The sequence below is a fragment of the Hyperoodon ampullatus genome (genome assembly GCF_949752795.1).
Source record: "Hyperoodon ampullatus genome assembly, chromosome: 5".
In the NCBI taxonomy this organism is placed as follows: domain Eukaryota; kingdom Metazoa; phylum Chordata; class Mammalia; order Artiodactyla; family Ziphiidae; genus Hyperoodon; species Hyperoodon ampullatus.
Genome location: NC_136918.1, coordinates 29,984,464 through 30,000,054, shown reverse-complemented (window position 1 = coordinate 30,000,054; position 15,591 = coordinate 29,984,464). Strand labels below are relative to the sequence as shown.

At 43.8% G+C, this 15,591-nt stretch overlaps 1 protein-coding gene across 1 annotated transcript in view; it reads left to right on the top strand.

The window, feature by feature from the left end:
• PLCL2 (phospholipase C like 2) overlaps positions 1-15,591 on the top strand; it is a 217,386-nt gene that overhangs the window by 110,304 nt on the left and 91,491 nt on the right. The window contains exons 3-4 of the mRNA XM_079704729.1: positions 3,216-5,702; positions 8,106-8,309. Of these exons, the coding sequence (XP_079560855.1) occupies positions 3,216-5,702; positions 8,106-8,309 (2,691 nt within the window). The remainder of the gene's footprint in view (positions 1-3,215; positions 5,703-8,105; positions 8,310-15,591) is intronic.

The window sequence follows — 15,591 nt, the reverse complement described above, 5'->3', positions numbered from 1 at the left end:
TCTTCCAGACTGGACGTAACTTTTGTATTTCTTCTCTTGGTATTAAGAAGTGCTGATAGTGCAGCAGAAATGCACCAGTGGACCAAGTTTATCTACACGTTGTGGTTTCCACCACTAGGAAGCTTTAGGTGACGAGTACTTACAACATTAAGAGCTAGTTCTGAAACATCATCTGTACAGTTTTTTTTTTTTTTTTTTTGCGGTACGCGGGCCTCTCACTGCTGTGGCCTCTCCCATTGCGGAGCACAGGCTCCGGACGCGCAGGCTCAGCGGTCATGGCTCACGGGCCCAGCCGCTCCGCGGCATGTGGGATCTTCCTGGACCGGGGCACGAACCCGTATCCCCTGCATCGGCAGGCGGACTCTCAACCACTGCACCACCAGGGAAGCCCCATCTGTACAGTTTTTAAAAGTATTTGGAGGCATCTCCATCTCAGCAGAAACTTACGTTTTTTTCCTTCTGGTTTTAGGTGATTAGTGCATGTAAGTTATACACATTAGTTTTCCTTTAGTTAAAATAAGAACTGTATGTGTAGCACATATAGTTTGATCACTTTTTAATTTTAAATTTAAACTAACTGACATTAAGACGCAACACAGAAAATAGATTCCAACTCTGCTGCCGACGGGCTGCTTAGCTTCTGCGAGTACGTGATCACTGCTGGGCTAAAAAGTGAAGGCTAGGTGGAAATATGTAGGATGGGATAAAGATTCTGGGACAAAGTCAGGCAGGTTGGGGGCCTGGGTCTCCTGCTAAGGAAGCCCAGTTCTCCCTCCATCTGCCTTCCTCTTCCTTTCCTCTGGGCTGTGGGGGACCAGCTTGCCTTCACCTCCACCTGTTGCTTCCAGCCAGTGATTCTGGTCCATCCAGTGATGAGGGCCAGTTCCTGCCTGCTCTGTTGGTCTCTAAGCAAGCACGCTTCTCTTTTGATGTTTTTTAATAGCTTTTTCTGCTAGCAGGGAAGGAGAGACAGACCTTTTCATTCAGGCCTCCATGTGCTGAAGAGGTAGTCCAGTATTAATCAATATGTTGAGAATGACAGAATAAAAGATTACACTGTTGAGAAAATGCTGTGTATATATTTCAGTGAATAAATGGATAGGCACCTCCATTTATCTTTGTGATTCCTTTTACTAGTGGCAGCTTTGAGATATAATTTATAAAAATTATAAAATTCCCTTACTTAATTAGTATGCTGTCTTTATTAAAGGTAAATATGTATTTTTAAAGGTAAAGACAACACTCATTCTGAAAAATAGGAAATTCATGCATTTGTTTCATACCCTTATACATGGCTGATTACAAATTTAATTTCATGCCAACTTGCTTGGATAGACAATCTAAGTTTTAGGGATTGGAACAGCTGTAGTATTCAATACAGTGTATCTTATAGATACCATTACCACAGCTTTAATGTCTTTTGCACTTTACTGCTTGGAGGATACAATTATAAAGAAATACTCTGCCTTGTGGCTTTTATGTTTCATGTTGGCATTCAGATCACAAAAGCCTCTTTGGTTCATTTTGAAACTTGGAGGGAAATGATACCTGTATGATTTAAAGTTTAAGTTTAATTGCCTTCTGCAAATTGCTTTTGGAAGTATAGGTAGTCAAAAAGTAAAAGTAGTTTTAAATTTCAGACGCAGAGAATAGCATAATCACTTTTTTAAATGTAGAGGTTTTATTCAAAATAGATTCTCTTGGGGACTTCCCTGGCAGTCCAGTGGTTAAGACTCCATGCTTCCACTGCAGGGGACGTGGGTTCGATCCCTGGTCAGGGAACTAAGACCCCACATGCTGCGTGACACGGCCAGGAAAAAAAAAAAAAAGATTCTCTCAGAGCAGGAAAGTTAAAATGCCTTTGTACAATATTTTGCATGCTCTTTTCTTTATTGCATGAAAGTCATATAATCCCAACCTCCATCTCTATTTCTTATTTATGAATATAATGACTTACTGAAAATTTACCACAACTTTCATATGCCTCCTGAAAGGCAATGTTGAGTTTTAGGTTAAAATTTTGAAAGATGTTGTGAGGCCATTTGAGCAATTTAAAATAATAATAATAATAATAAAGGCATCTATACAGGGAAAGAACTTAAATGCACACATAAATGTGGCATCAGCTCCTTGAGGTGAGCGCCTGCTACATTATGCAGGAAAGTTGAGGAGTGCATTACTGGTGATGCAGACTGCTGTAGAAATAGACGTTGCCTGAAGTTTTTCACTTGACAGTGTTACTAGTCTGTTAACATTGGAAGGACTTGGGTGACTTGTTCTAAACATTCGCCTGGTGCATGGGAGCAGGCTTTAATAAATCCACCTCCAGAAGTTTAGAAACACCTCTAGCTAAAATCTGGGCCTCCCATCCAGACTTAATACAATGACAGAAGTAAAACCATATCTATTTGAAGTGTTTAGGACCATGACTAATCTAATATGAGGCTCTGAAAAGCCAAGAATTGCCACTGGAATTTCAGTTTCTACTCACGTAACACATAATTTAATGGTTCATACTTAGTTTCCAGAAATAGCCCAGACAGCTTAGTGAGTCCAAGTGGTTTTAAACTTTGTTGTACATTCCCATCACCTAGAGTGCTGCCTAAAATGGAAATTCCTGGGCACCACCCCCTGGAGAGCTGATTCCATGAGCCTAGGAATCTGCATTTTACCCAGGTAACCCAGGGGATTCTGAGGAAAGTGGTTTAGTGACAACCTTTCGGGAAACACTGGTGTAGCAGGTGTATATCCAGCAGGGCCTGCTTCGTGGGTGTATTACCGGTGCATTGTACAGGCCCCATACTCAGAAAGGCCGTGTAGCTGGCTTAGCGCTCTTCCATGACCTTCTTAAAATTCGTAATTTCTGAATGAGGTTGTTCATTTTCCCCTGCATTTTCACTTTCCCCTGGGCCCTGCACATTGTGTGGCCAATTCTCTATGCGAGCTTTTATTATGTGTTACTGGAATTGTGTTTCTTGATCCTCATGGGTTGCGATAATTCAATAATAATTTTTTTTAACCTGTCTGTATTAGGCTGTAAATGCCAAGGCCACTTCTAAGTTTAGAAGTGAATGAGTATCACTCATTATAGAACATACAATTGGAAATCCTAAGAGTATGATTTTTTCCCAAGGAAATTAAATTTTTATTCCTTGTCTTGAACACAGAAAGCTATGTTTGTGTTGTCCTAATACACTATGATTTTTTTCCCCTAGGATGGTACAAAACAGAAAAGAGAGCGGAAAAAGACGGTCTCCTTCAGCAGTATGCCCACGGAGAAAAAGATTAGCAGTGCAAGTGATTGTATCAATTCCATGGTGGAGGGTTCGGAACTCAAAAAGGTTCGCTCCAACTCTAGAATTTACCACAGGTATTTTTTACTGGATGCTGACATGCAGAGCCTGAGGTGGGAACCATCCAAGAAGGATTCTGAGAAAGCCAAGATTGATATTAAATCCATCAAGGAAGTGAGAACAGGAAAAAATACAGACATATTCCGCAGCAATGGCATTTCTGACCAGATATCTGAAGACTGTGCATTTTCAGTCATCTATGGAGAGAATTACGAGTCACTTGACTTGGTTGCCAACTCCGCAGATGTTGCGAACATCTGGGTCACGGGACTGCGGTACCTAATTTCTTATGGGAAACATACACTTGATATGTTAGAAAGTAGCCAAGAAAACATGAGGACTTCTTGGGTTTCACAAATGTTTAGTGAAATTGATGTAGATAACCTGGGACATATAACTCTGTGCAACGCCGTGCAGTGTATCAGAAACCTCAATCCTGGTTTAAAAACGAGCAAAATTGAGCTTAAGTTCAAAGAATTGCACAAGTCCAAGGACAAAGCTGGTACTGAAGTCACAAAGGAGGAATTTGTTGAGGTTTTCCATGAGCTTTGTACTAGACCTGAAATTTATTTCCTTTTAGTTCAGTTCTCAAGCAATAAAGAATTCCTTGATACCAAGGACCTTATGATGTTTCTTGAGGCAGAGCAGGGTGTGGCACATATAAATGAGGAAATAAGCCTTGAAATTATTCACAAATATGAGCCATCCAAAGAGGGTCAGGAAAAGGGCTGGCTTTCCATAGACGGGTTCACTAATTACCTTGTGTCATCTGACTGTTATATATTTGATCCAGAGCATAAGAAGGTCTGTCAGGACATGAAGCAACCCTTGTCTCATTACTTTATAAACTCATCTCATAATACATACTTAATAGAGGATCAGTTCCGAGGTCCCTCTGATATCACAGGATACATCCGAGCTCTTAAAATGGGTTGCCGGAGTGTTGAACTGGATGTATGGGATGGGCCAGATAACGAACCTGTGATTTACACAGGCCACACCATGACCTCGCAGATCGTCTTCCGCAGCGTCATTGATATTATTAACAAGTATGCATTCTTTGCTTCAGAGTACCCTCTCATCCTGTGTTTGGAAAATCACTGTTCTATTAAACAACAGAAGGTCATGGTTCAACACATGAAGAAAATTTTAGGAGACAAGCTCTACACAACCTCACCCAGTGCTGAGGAATCTTACCTGCCATCCCCAGATATCCTGAAAGGGAAGATACTCATTAAGGCAAAGAAGCTGTCTTCCAGCTGCTCTGGAGTAGAGGGCGATGTTACCGATGAGGATGAAGGGGCGGAGATGTCTCAGAGGATGGGCAAGGAGAACGCAGAGCTGCCCAACCACGTGCCTGCCAAGCGCTTCCAGCTCTGCAAAGAGCTGTCCGAGCTGGTGAGCATCTGCAAGTCGGTGCAGTTCAAAGAGTTCCAGGTGTCCTTTCAGGCTCAGAAGTACTGGGAAGTCTGCTCATTCAACGAAGTGCTTGCCAGCAAATACGCCAACGAGAATGCAGGGGACTTTGTCAATTACAACAAGCGCTTTCTCGCCAGGGTTTTCCCCAGTCCCATGAGAATTGACTCCAGCAACATGAACCCTCAAGACTTTTGGAAATGTGGTTGTCAGATTGTGGCCATGAACTTTCAGACCCCGGGCCTGATGATGGACCTGAACATCGGCTGGTTTAGGCAGAACGGGAACTGCGGCTACGTGCTGCGGCCGGCCATCATGAGGGAGGAGGTCTCCTTCTTCAGCGCCAACACCAAAGACTCCGTCCCAGGAGTCTCACCCCAGCTCCTCCACGTCAAGATCATCAGCGGGCAGAACTTCCCCAAACCCAAAGGATCGGGTGCTAAAGGCGACGTGGTGGACCCTTACGTCTACGTGGAGATCCACGGGATCCCCGCTGACTGCGCAGAACAGAGGACGAAAACAGTGCACCAGAACGGAGACGCTCCCATCTTCGACGAAAGCTTTGAGTTCCAGATCAACCTGCCCGAACTGGCCATGGTGCGCTTTGTGGTCCTGGACGACGACTACATCGGGGATGAGTTCATCGGCCAGTACACGATTCCCTTCGAGTGTCTGCAGACGGGCTACCGCCACGTGCCGCTACAGTCGCTCACCGGCGAGGTCCTCGCCCACGCTTCTCTGTTCGTGCACGTGGCCATCACCAACCGGAGAGGAGGCGGGAAGCCTCACAAGAGGGGCCTCTCCGTGAGGAAAGGGAAGAAGTCCAGGGAATATGCGTCCCTGAGAACACTGTGGATTAAAACTGTGGACGAGGTCTTCAAGAATGCCCAGCCCCCGATTCGGGACGCCACCGACCTGAGGGAGAACATGCAGGTACGGCGCGGGGGCTCGTGTGCGCCTGCGCGCGGTGTATGCGTCTATTGGAGGGTTTCTTTAAACAGTCGTATCTCAGATCTTAAATACTTTGTAAATTTCCACCGTTTGTAAGAATGTTTACCACCCACCTCTTTTTTTTTTTATCATGTGAATTTCCAAAAACGGCAGCTGGTATTGAACACAGTCTGGGGGAATGAGACAGCCTTGCGGCTGAGTCCACACCCGTCCTGGTCCCTGTTAATCACTAGGGAACAGTCCCCCGTCTTCTCTAAAAGCGCACGTGGGAATCTCTGGTATTTCTGAATATTCCTTAGCTGGAACACACTGACGTCAAGCCCATCAAACTAGAGGGACACGTTCCGGTTCTTTCTTGTGGGGCCGTCATGCTGCGGGAATGGTGAGCCTGTAAACAGCCCGTGGGTTTATGTATTGAGTCTGCTCTTGACTCTGGAGCACAGCTATCTAATTGTGTAAGTAAAGGATACGTGACACCTGTATTTATTAGATGTCTGGGATAATAATTACCTCTGAACCGCATAGTGGCGAAAAGCAATCAGTCAGGGTTAGGTATGTAATTAAGGATTGTCCACGTGTCTAGCGGGATACTGGGGCTACCAGTGATGCAGAACGAGGCTGCGAGGGCTACCTCACACACACACCTGCCCCAGCCCATCCCAGTGTGTGATGGATCACGGCTCAGTGTGTTTAAAAACAATAAACCCCCCCATATATATATATATATATATATATATATACACACACACACACACACACACATACGTGTATATATGTATATAATCTTTATAACTATTATGAGCAGAATGCCAGCAGCAAGTAAAATTAAAAGACCTTCCCACAATGGAGACATTTTGTTTTATTTCTTGTCTCATAGTAAATATGGAGGGTGTCTCCCTATCTCTGAGGGTGCCATGGTTGGTGGACCTCAGCTCTGAGCAGGCCGCACATCCCTGCCCTACGGCAGCTGTCATGTGCATGAAGCCGAGCACCGTCCTTTCAGGGCCGCGTGTCTGTGCTGAACCCACACTGCAGTCGGCGCCGTGTGATGCCCTTGCCACACCCGGGCGGTCGGGCCAGGGAGCAGCAGGAAACAGCAGACTTTAGTTGGGGCCGGGCAGCAGATAATAAACAAATAGGACAACGGCAGGTGAAGAAGAATTAACTGGGGAGTGCGATGGTGTGACTGGGGGCCCCCCTTAGAGCTCTCAGTAAGGATTTATTGTTATGAGCAGTCAACATCCAAGTGATTTTGGACAAAATGATACACAGCTCGATGCCCATATTTAAAGCAATATTAATAAAAAGAAAATGTTTAAATTTAAAACCAACGTGCTGCTCATTTCCAAGGACGGGAGTGTTTGAGAGCACTTGAAGGCACAGGGCTTGGGGGGCCCAGATCCCTCCCCTCTGGCCACCATGCTCAGCCCAGGTCAGGACCCAGGTGTGCCTGGGGTGACTCATTTTTCGGTTGGAATGTACCTGTTTTGGCAGCACAGTGATTAAGAGCAGAGGCCTCATCCTCAGCAGACTTCAGGTAAAATCCTGACCCCTTCACCTGCTAGCTGTTTGACCTCAGACAAACAACAGAGACAGGCCACAGCTGAGGCTCGGCCTCCTCGGGCCCAGCGTGGCTGGTTGAGAGGATCAGATGGGTCATGTATATTACTTGTGCCTTGCACACAGTGCTCAGAGAACACCGACTCGTGGCTTTTTACAGTATGGAAGGGTTTCCTTTAATGGGGATTTTAATGGCACCTCTGGTGATTAGAAAAAAAGAGCATTGAGAGCAGGAGAGGCAGCGTGGAGATGGTCTAGGGGAAGGGAAGGCCGTGATACCGGGCAGGAAGGTCTCCCACCCGGCACATCTCCATGGAAACTGCAGCATCCTCCAAGTTCCTTTAGCTTTGGAACCAGCTGGTATGAACAGGTGAGAGAGACTCAAGTTTCTGTCTTGCAAATATTCCTCTTTTTTTTGGATGGCTGGCATATTTGATACTTATTTTAAGCCTGAATTTTTTTTTTCTGAACCTTTACCTTTTTGAATGCAGAAGCCATTTTTTTTGTTTGCTCATAATTACATATCAGCATTAGCACTGCTGTGAACTTTGATCTGAAAAGTAGCTTTGCCCTTCGAAAGAATTTAACTTATTTGCCTTTTCCATACTTTTGATAAATTGGTATTACAAATATCTATAACTATGTTTACTTCGGAAAGTAGCCATTTTTCCCAGGATAAGATAATCATTAACCATGTCTGTCATAACACTGCTAGTAACTGTTGTACCAGGCAGTCCAAGGATAATCAAGTATATTGAGTGTAACATCCACGAGAAATTAAAACCCTGGTGAATTACAAAGCGCCTTCTTCTTTCCATTGAGCAGAATGCAGTGGTGTCCTTCAAGGAGCTGTGTGGCCTCTCCTCCGTAGCCAACCTCATGCAGTGCATGCTGGCGGTGTCTCCCCGCTTCCTGGGACCTGATAACACGCCCCTGGTGGTCCTGAATCTCAGCGAGCAGTATCCCACCATGGAGTTGCAGGGAATCGTGCCCGAGGTTCTGAAGAAGATCGTAACAACGTACGACATGGTGAGTGGCTCTTTGCACTTTTATGGAGCCCAGGGGAGAGAGGTGTCTTAGGACAGTACCCTGACATGCTTAGGAGCGCTTGCTGAGGTGTGCTTTCCTAGTTCATGCTTCCTTTACCTGTGCTGGAAAAGTTATTCCCCTGACCTTGCTGTATTTGAAAGACTTTAGTGTTTTGTTGTTGCTGTTTTGGAAAGCAGGATTCAGACAGCTTTTCAAGAATGTATCTGAATTGATTTCTAAAGCATACACTATTTTCCACATATACATGGGAGGGAATTTTTTTAACCTTTCCCTGCCATCAGCCATTGAGTCACTCATTTTTATTTTGTTTTCAAACTGGTAAAGGTGAGAAATTTAGTTTTTTTTCTGAAAATACACTTTAAATACCATCAGAGGCAGGTGCTTCCACTACAGGACTCTATATTATGCAACGTTTTCCTTCCTTATAGCAGCTGCTCTGTGGCGCCTGTGATTGGTAATCAGCTTAGCGTTAATGAGGAATCCTCAGGACACCTAGAATATTGCATTTTTGCCCTTAAGGTCTATCTTGGGTTTTCCTAATCGCTTCCTGCTCTCGCTGTACTTTCTGATTTATCGTAACTCTGAGGGATGAGTTAGTGGGTGAACACTACCGTTTCAAGCTCACAGTGTGGCTGAAGTTGTCAAAACGCCGGTGAGCGCCAAGGGTCCTCCCCTGCGGTAAGGGTTAAGGGTGGTGCTGGACCCTCCCCTCCCAGATGGGCGAGGCTGTCAGCCTGTACCGGCCGGGTGCTCAGAGGTAAGAGGCCTCACCCACCACCTCCTCCACATGAGAAGCAGGAGCTCAGACCACAAAACTCAAGGCTGCTTCTCAGGTAGCCTGCTGTGGTCTAAGACAAATCAGGAGTGGCATTGTAAACCTTACAGAAGTATATATTTTTTTACTATTCTGTAAGTTGACCTGAAAGCTGCAATTCAGAGGGGTTTATACAATTTCCAGGGAAAAAAAATGCTTTAGGTCAGCATTTCCCACAGTGTCTGCTGAGGAACCTTGGTTTCTTAGGATATTAATAAGTGTCACATGGGAGAAAGGGTTCCATGTTGAAATAATTTAGGGAAATACTGGTTTGAGCAAAATTAATCAGATGTCTTCACTGCAGGACTGTGTGGGGCCTTTTGCTTGCTGGCAGTGGCTTTCCAAAGGGTGATGGACATAGTATGCCCTATTTCACAAATTGTCTTGACCGTGGGGTACTATTTCCAAAAACAAAAGTTTGCAAGGATTTTTGTCCTTGATCTTCTTCACTTCTTGGCCTTGTTCACCCAAATCTTTGGGTGCATAAGATCTGGAAGTCCAAGTCAGAAGCGTGCAACATTGTTTTTTTCTTTTGCTCTCGTTCTTTCCCCCAGTTTTATTGAGAAATAATTGACACTCATGTATAAATTTAAGGCTTACAGCATGATGGTTTGATTTACGCATATTGTGAAATGATTACCACAGTGGGTTCAGCTGACATCCATCTTCTCATATAAAAAGAAGGAAGAAGAGAGGAAAGGAAAAAAAAATTCTTGTGATAAGAGGTCTTAGCATTTATTAAGTTTCCTGTGTATCCATCATCATGGTATATATTACATTCCTAGGACTTATTTATCTTATAACTGGAAATGTCTACCTTTTGACCACCTTCCTTCAATTCTCACTGTTTGCACCCTTCACCTCTGGTAACCACAAATCTGATCTCTTTTTCTATGAGTTTGGTTTTTTGTTTTTGTTTTGTTTTGTTTTAGTTTCCACATATAAGTGGGTCATACAGTGTTTGTCTTTCTCTGACTCATTTCACTTAGCATAATACCTTCAAGCTTCATCTGTGTTGTAGCAAATGGTAGGGTCTCCTCATCTTTTAATATATATATGGATATCTCACAACTTCTTTATCTATCCATAGACATTTAGGTTGTTTCCATATTTTGGCTATTGTAAATAATGCTGCTGTGAACATGGGGGTGCATGTATCTTTTTGAGTTAGTGTTTTTATTACCTTAGGATATATTCCGAAAAGTGGAATTGCTGGATCATATGGTAGTTCTGTTTTTAATTCTTTGAGGATCTCCCATGCTGTTTTCCCTAGAAGCTATACAAATTAACATTCCCACCAATAATAAGAGTGCAGTATTTTAAACAGCTTATCAGTTCATTACCTTAAGAAAAAGTGGTATTTGATCTTTTTCCTAAGTTCCAATGCAATAACCACACATTGTAGCAGGTGCTTGTTATTCCCTGCTCTTTCTAGCTTAGAGTTCACGGTGATGTAAGATAAATAAGGACCGAACACTGGACACTGCAGGCAAACTGCAGGGAGTGGCAGTCACCCTTCAGAAAGAAGGACGGCCAGGGGCAAATGTGTCTGTAAACATGGGTGGGGGGAGCACTGTGCTGGGTGCTGGAGGGGCCACAGGCATGAGCATAAGGGGTCCCTGTCCTCAGGGAGCCATCCAGTCTGCTAGGATGGCAGCTGGGGAACAAAACAAAGAAGCTTATGCTGAGATTCCTTTGGGGGGAAAAGATGGAAAGATAGGAAAAAGAGGTAAAATGGGAAAGTCTGAAGAGCTCGTGCATGCTGTGCCTCAGGCTACCTAGTTAGTTTTATGAGCAGAAGCCCAAAGAAGTAGCTGATATTTGTAAATGCTTTTTAAACTTAAGCCACAAATAAAATCGTTAGACATTTTGCAGACCCACGTCATTGACCAACATCTAAGATGACTTACCGGCTCAGGTGTGTTACTGGTCACGCAGTGATATTTCTTCATGGTAACCTTTTTAACAGGACCTTTCTGAGAGTTGGATGTGGTGCCCCAGGGAGGTGTTAACCGGAAGGGTCGGTACCCAGGCGCTAGTCCAGGCTGAGCCCAGAGCAGGAGTGGGACCGTAGCTGGGTGGACACAGTGCCCACCATATCACCTCCCCCGCCCCTTCCTCTCCCTGGGCTGGCAGATGATAACATTTACTATGTAACTCTTATCTACATGTAACTTTATAATTGTGTTGTTGTAGAAATGACAAGACAGTTGGCTTGCTTAAATTTTTAAAGTTGTGAAGTTAGTCTTACATAATGTCTGATTGACGTAGCTGGGCTGCATTATACCCCTAGCTTTATTGATTTGTTCTCTTTTGCATTCCACCTGCTAAACTAAGCTCTAAAGTACTTAAAATTAAATTCCACTTTTTATAATTTGCATTTTAAAGATTGTCATATTGCTACAGCAATATTATAGCTCTTGTAATATTTTATAGTCCATTTATTAGTGACTTGATTACTTCTCACCTTCTGACAATTAATTTATTAAAGCTAGCTAAAGAATAGATGAAATACTGATGGGAAATGTCATAAGGTCCTGGATAGCCTTTATTTTTGTAACGTTTGTTATATTGAACTTAACCCAAAATTAGCCTTAGAAATAAGATCTTACTTCATTTCGTTGACTTCCCATTGATAGTTTGAAGACTCCAAATGAGAAGTAAGCGTAGTTTGAGAAATCCACCCCTCCCCCACAAAGTCCTGTGTTACTGCGAGTCTGCACTGCTGAAGTTGCCCTCCAGTGAGGACAAGATTGCGGTATCTCCTAAGAGTGTACAGATATGTATTTATGCTGTCAAGATTGTGACTATTTTTCTGTCTAAACTTTTATTAATAAACGAGTTGTAGCTGAAATATGCCAGTGTCTTTGTGAAAAAGAAGAGTGCAGGGAAGGAGCTGATTGTGGAAATGTAGGCACCATGTAAGCCGGTGTGGAGGCTAGGAAAGAGGGCCCATGCTCAGGGTGGCCTGCAGCCCCATTTGCCTGGGACAGACCCTGCTTGTACACCTGTTGTCCCAGCATAATTATTAATCGTTCTCCCTTTAACCCTTAAAAGTGTCCCTGTTTAGATAATTAGTTGTGTGGTCACCCTGCCCCCGGCCCCTAGATTGTCCTAATGGCTCTTGTGATCCCACCAACAGACAGGTCTTCAGAGTGGCCCCAATTGTGGTTTTTTGCCCTATTTGTCATCCCTCCTTGGATCCCGGAAGTGGTGAGGTTTGAGGCTGGGACGTTGCTCAGGAAGGCGGGTGTCAAAGCCACTCGGGAGCAGAGGAAGAAAAACACAGACGCCTTCTTAGATCAGGCAGATGGGGGAGAAATAGGGAGGGACTGGTCTGGAGAGTGGGAGTGACTGTGTGGTCACACAAGGGAGGCTTTTCCTCCCTGGAGGAGTTCGCAGTTTAGTGAAAGAGATGAAACATATCCAGAGATAGTGAGAGGATAGATGATAGATAGATGTGTTAAAATATGTAAACAGATTATTTGGATGTTCGTGGGAGAGAACGGTCAGTTTCAAGTTTAGGAATTAGGAAGACTTCAAGGAAACACTGGCCTCTGACCCTTAAGAGCGACTCAGATTTCAGCAGGTGAAGAAAAGGAGACTGTTGCAGGCTGAGTTCACAGGGTGAAACACTCTCAGAAATGGGAAGCACGTGTTCTAGGAAATTCAAGCGTGGACCGTGGGAGTTCTTGCACATTTTTGAGCAGCAAAGGGCCATGCTCAGAATCAAGATTATGGACTGTGGGAGGGTAGGGGTGAAAGAGAACTAAGAGGCCGCCTGCTGAGCGTCTTTATTTTGCAGATGAGAAAATGGAAACCTAGTGGTGCATCAAATTAATGGCACACCATTAGTGGTTCTAATGGCAGGTTTAGAGCCTGACTAGTCTCTTTGTCCAGTTTTTGCCCTGCAGTCCAGATCAGGAAGATGAGCCATGTGTGGTGTGTAGATGACTGATGAATCTGCCCATAAAGGCCAGATAGCGCCAATCATCATGATCTGACGTTGTTCATGTGGGGCCCTTGAAGTCCCAGGTACCTTATTTCTGATTCTTGCTCCCCCACGAAGGTGGAGAAGAATTCATCTTGTGTACTTTGGCGTATGTTAAAAGGCAGATCCGATGAGCTTAAAATAAGGAAGACTGTATTCAACAGATTGAGTTCCACTCAGTGGAATCTGATTATAAGTACCTGAATATATCTTTTGTATTATTACTTCAGAAAACAGAGAATTTAAGCGTTTTACTTGAAACTGTGTGTCAGTGAACTTGAATGCATCCACTGTTGAGAATCAGATATCACACTTGAGCTCGTTCTCTCATGTGTTTAAAGGCTGATTTGGAGAAGATAAGGATTATGTAACCTGAGTAAGAGATTCTGGTGAGTGAGTGGGTCCCCTCTCCGTAACACACAGTGCTCCTGGGATGATCCGCCGGGAGGGAGGCTTCAGGACCACATCTCCCCTCTCCCGTCATCATCATCTTTTTATACTAAAGTGGTTTTTACCACCCTTTTTAATGTTGATGAAAGTAACAATTCAGCTCTCCAGCTATCTTTGCTTATTAGTTTCAGATTTACCATCTGCTTTACGCTTAAATTTTTAAAAATGTTATGAGATCTATGCTAACAAATAGAGACCAAGATGTCAACATTCTTCCTTGACTGAGAGAAAGCACTGGAAGTTTAAATATTTTGTGAAGTGTTACATAAAAAGAAAGTTCTCTTTAAAAGTTTTTCATTGGACTTTGAGGGCAGTATTCTCGGTGAAAGAAGCCAGACACAGAAAGACAAGCCCTGTGGGATTCCACTTAAATGAAGCATCTAAGATAGTCAGATTCATAAAATCAAAGACTAGACTGGGAGTTACCAGGCGTTGGAGATAGAACGTTATTACAGGCACGGAGTTTCAGTTAAGTGAGAGATGGAGGAGTTCTAGAGACCCGTGTACAGTAGCACCTTGTACCTCTAGTCAACAGTAATGCATTGTACAGGTAAGCATTTGTTAAGAGGGGTAGATCTCATGTTAAGTGTCCTTAGCACATAAACATTTTTTAAAGAAGAAAAGTCTTCTTCCTTGGTTTTGCTACAATTTCTCTGCACTATGGAATATGCTTCAGTCATTGTAAGTAAATTGACGATGAAGTGACAGGGAATGAAAAGGAGAGAAGAGGAAAAAGGAAAGAAAAGGATGCCCAGCTCTGTCACAGAGAGCATGGCTGTTCACATACACAGTGGCGGACTGTCGAGCAGCCGTAGCTGCTCGGAGATTACCCATGAATTCATTCTTGTCATTGCAGTTCCTTTGTCTCTGCTTTCTATCTGAAATTAATTTGTTTCCATCTTTTACAGCTTCACAAAAATCTTGATTTTAATTGCCTTCACACTTAATTAAGAAAGCACTCTCTGAGGAATCCGTTTATCCAGTAGAGAACAGTAGTTTTTAGTGTTTAAAAAAAAAAAAGGAACAAGATGCTTTGTCTAGGAGCATGTTATTTGCTTGCGGTGAATATTTTTATATAAGTTACTGAATCGTCCCTTCTACTTCATGGCTTTAAATATTTCTTAAATAAAACAAGGTCCTTTAAATAAAATATGTGAAGGGAAGGGTTTTTTTCTTACACAGATATGTTGGCAGTCGGCATGCAGCATCTCAGCTGTATGTTGTTGGTATGGGTTCCTGTATTTTCTCTGGCCACTGCTTAATGCAGGGAAGAGAGAAATCACACTTCATAATTGATGGAGTCTGCCCATCTGGACCAAGCAGAGATCATCTGTAATAAGGTTATTATTGATTCCCATCTCCTCTGTGGCTGCTTTTATCACTCTTCTGCCTCAGAACTTGACATTAAAAGCATCTTTTAATTGGAGGTGTCAACTCTCCCAATTTTTATAATTGTAGAAAAATAGACTATTATGCCTTGGGATAAGACTGAGCTACAAAGAGGGGGAAAATAGACAGATTAGGGAAAGGTGAATATACTCTGCTACAGGGGGAAAAGCAGAAACCCAAAGCCTCTAGTTTAATTCAGTGACAGGGGAGGTCCAGCCAATGATGTTTCCAAAATGGTTTCTCTGGCATCATCAAAACCATACAGCTGGGCTTCCCTGGTGGCGCAGTGGTTGAGAGTCCGCCTGCCGATGCAGGGGACACGGGTTCGTGCCCCGGTCTGGGAAGATCCCACATGCCGCGGAGCGGCTGGGTCTGTGAGCCGTGGCTGATGAACCTGCGCATCTGGAGCCTGTGCTCCGCAACGGGAGAGGCCACAATGGTGAGAGGCCCGCGTACCGCAAAAAAAACAAACCAAAACAAGCAAACAGAAAAAAACCATACAGCTGACCCACTTCAGCGCGACTGCCAACCCCACGGGAAGGGAAAAGTAATGTTTAAAGGATGGAATGTGATGATGGTATCACTCGTATCATCAGATCAGATGTAGAGGCTGCCAC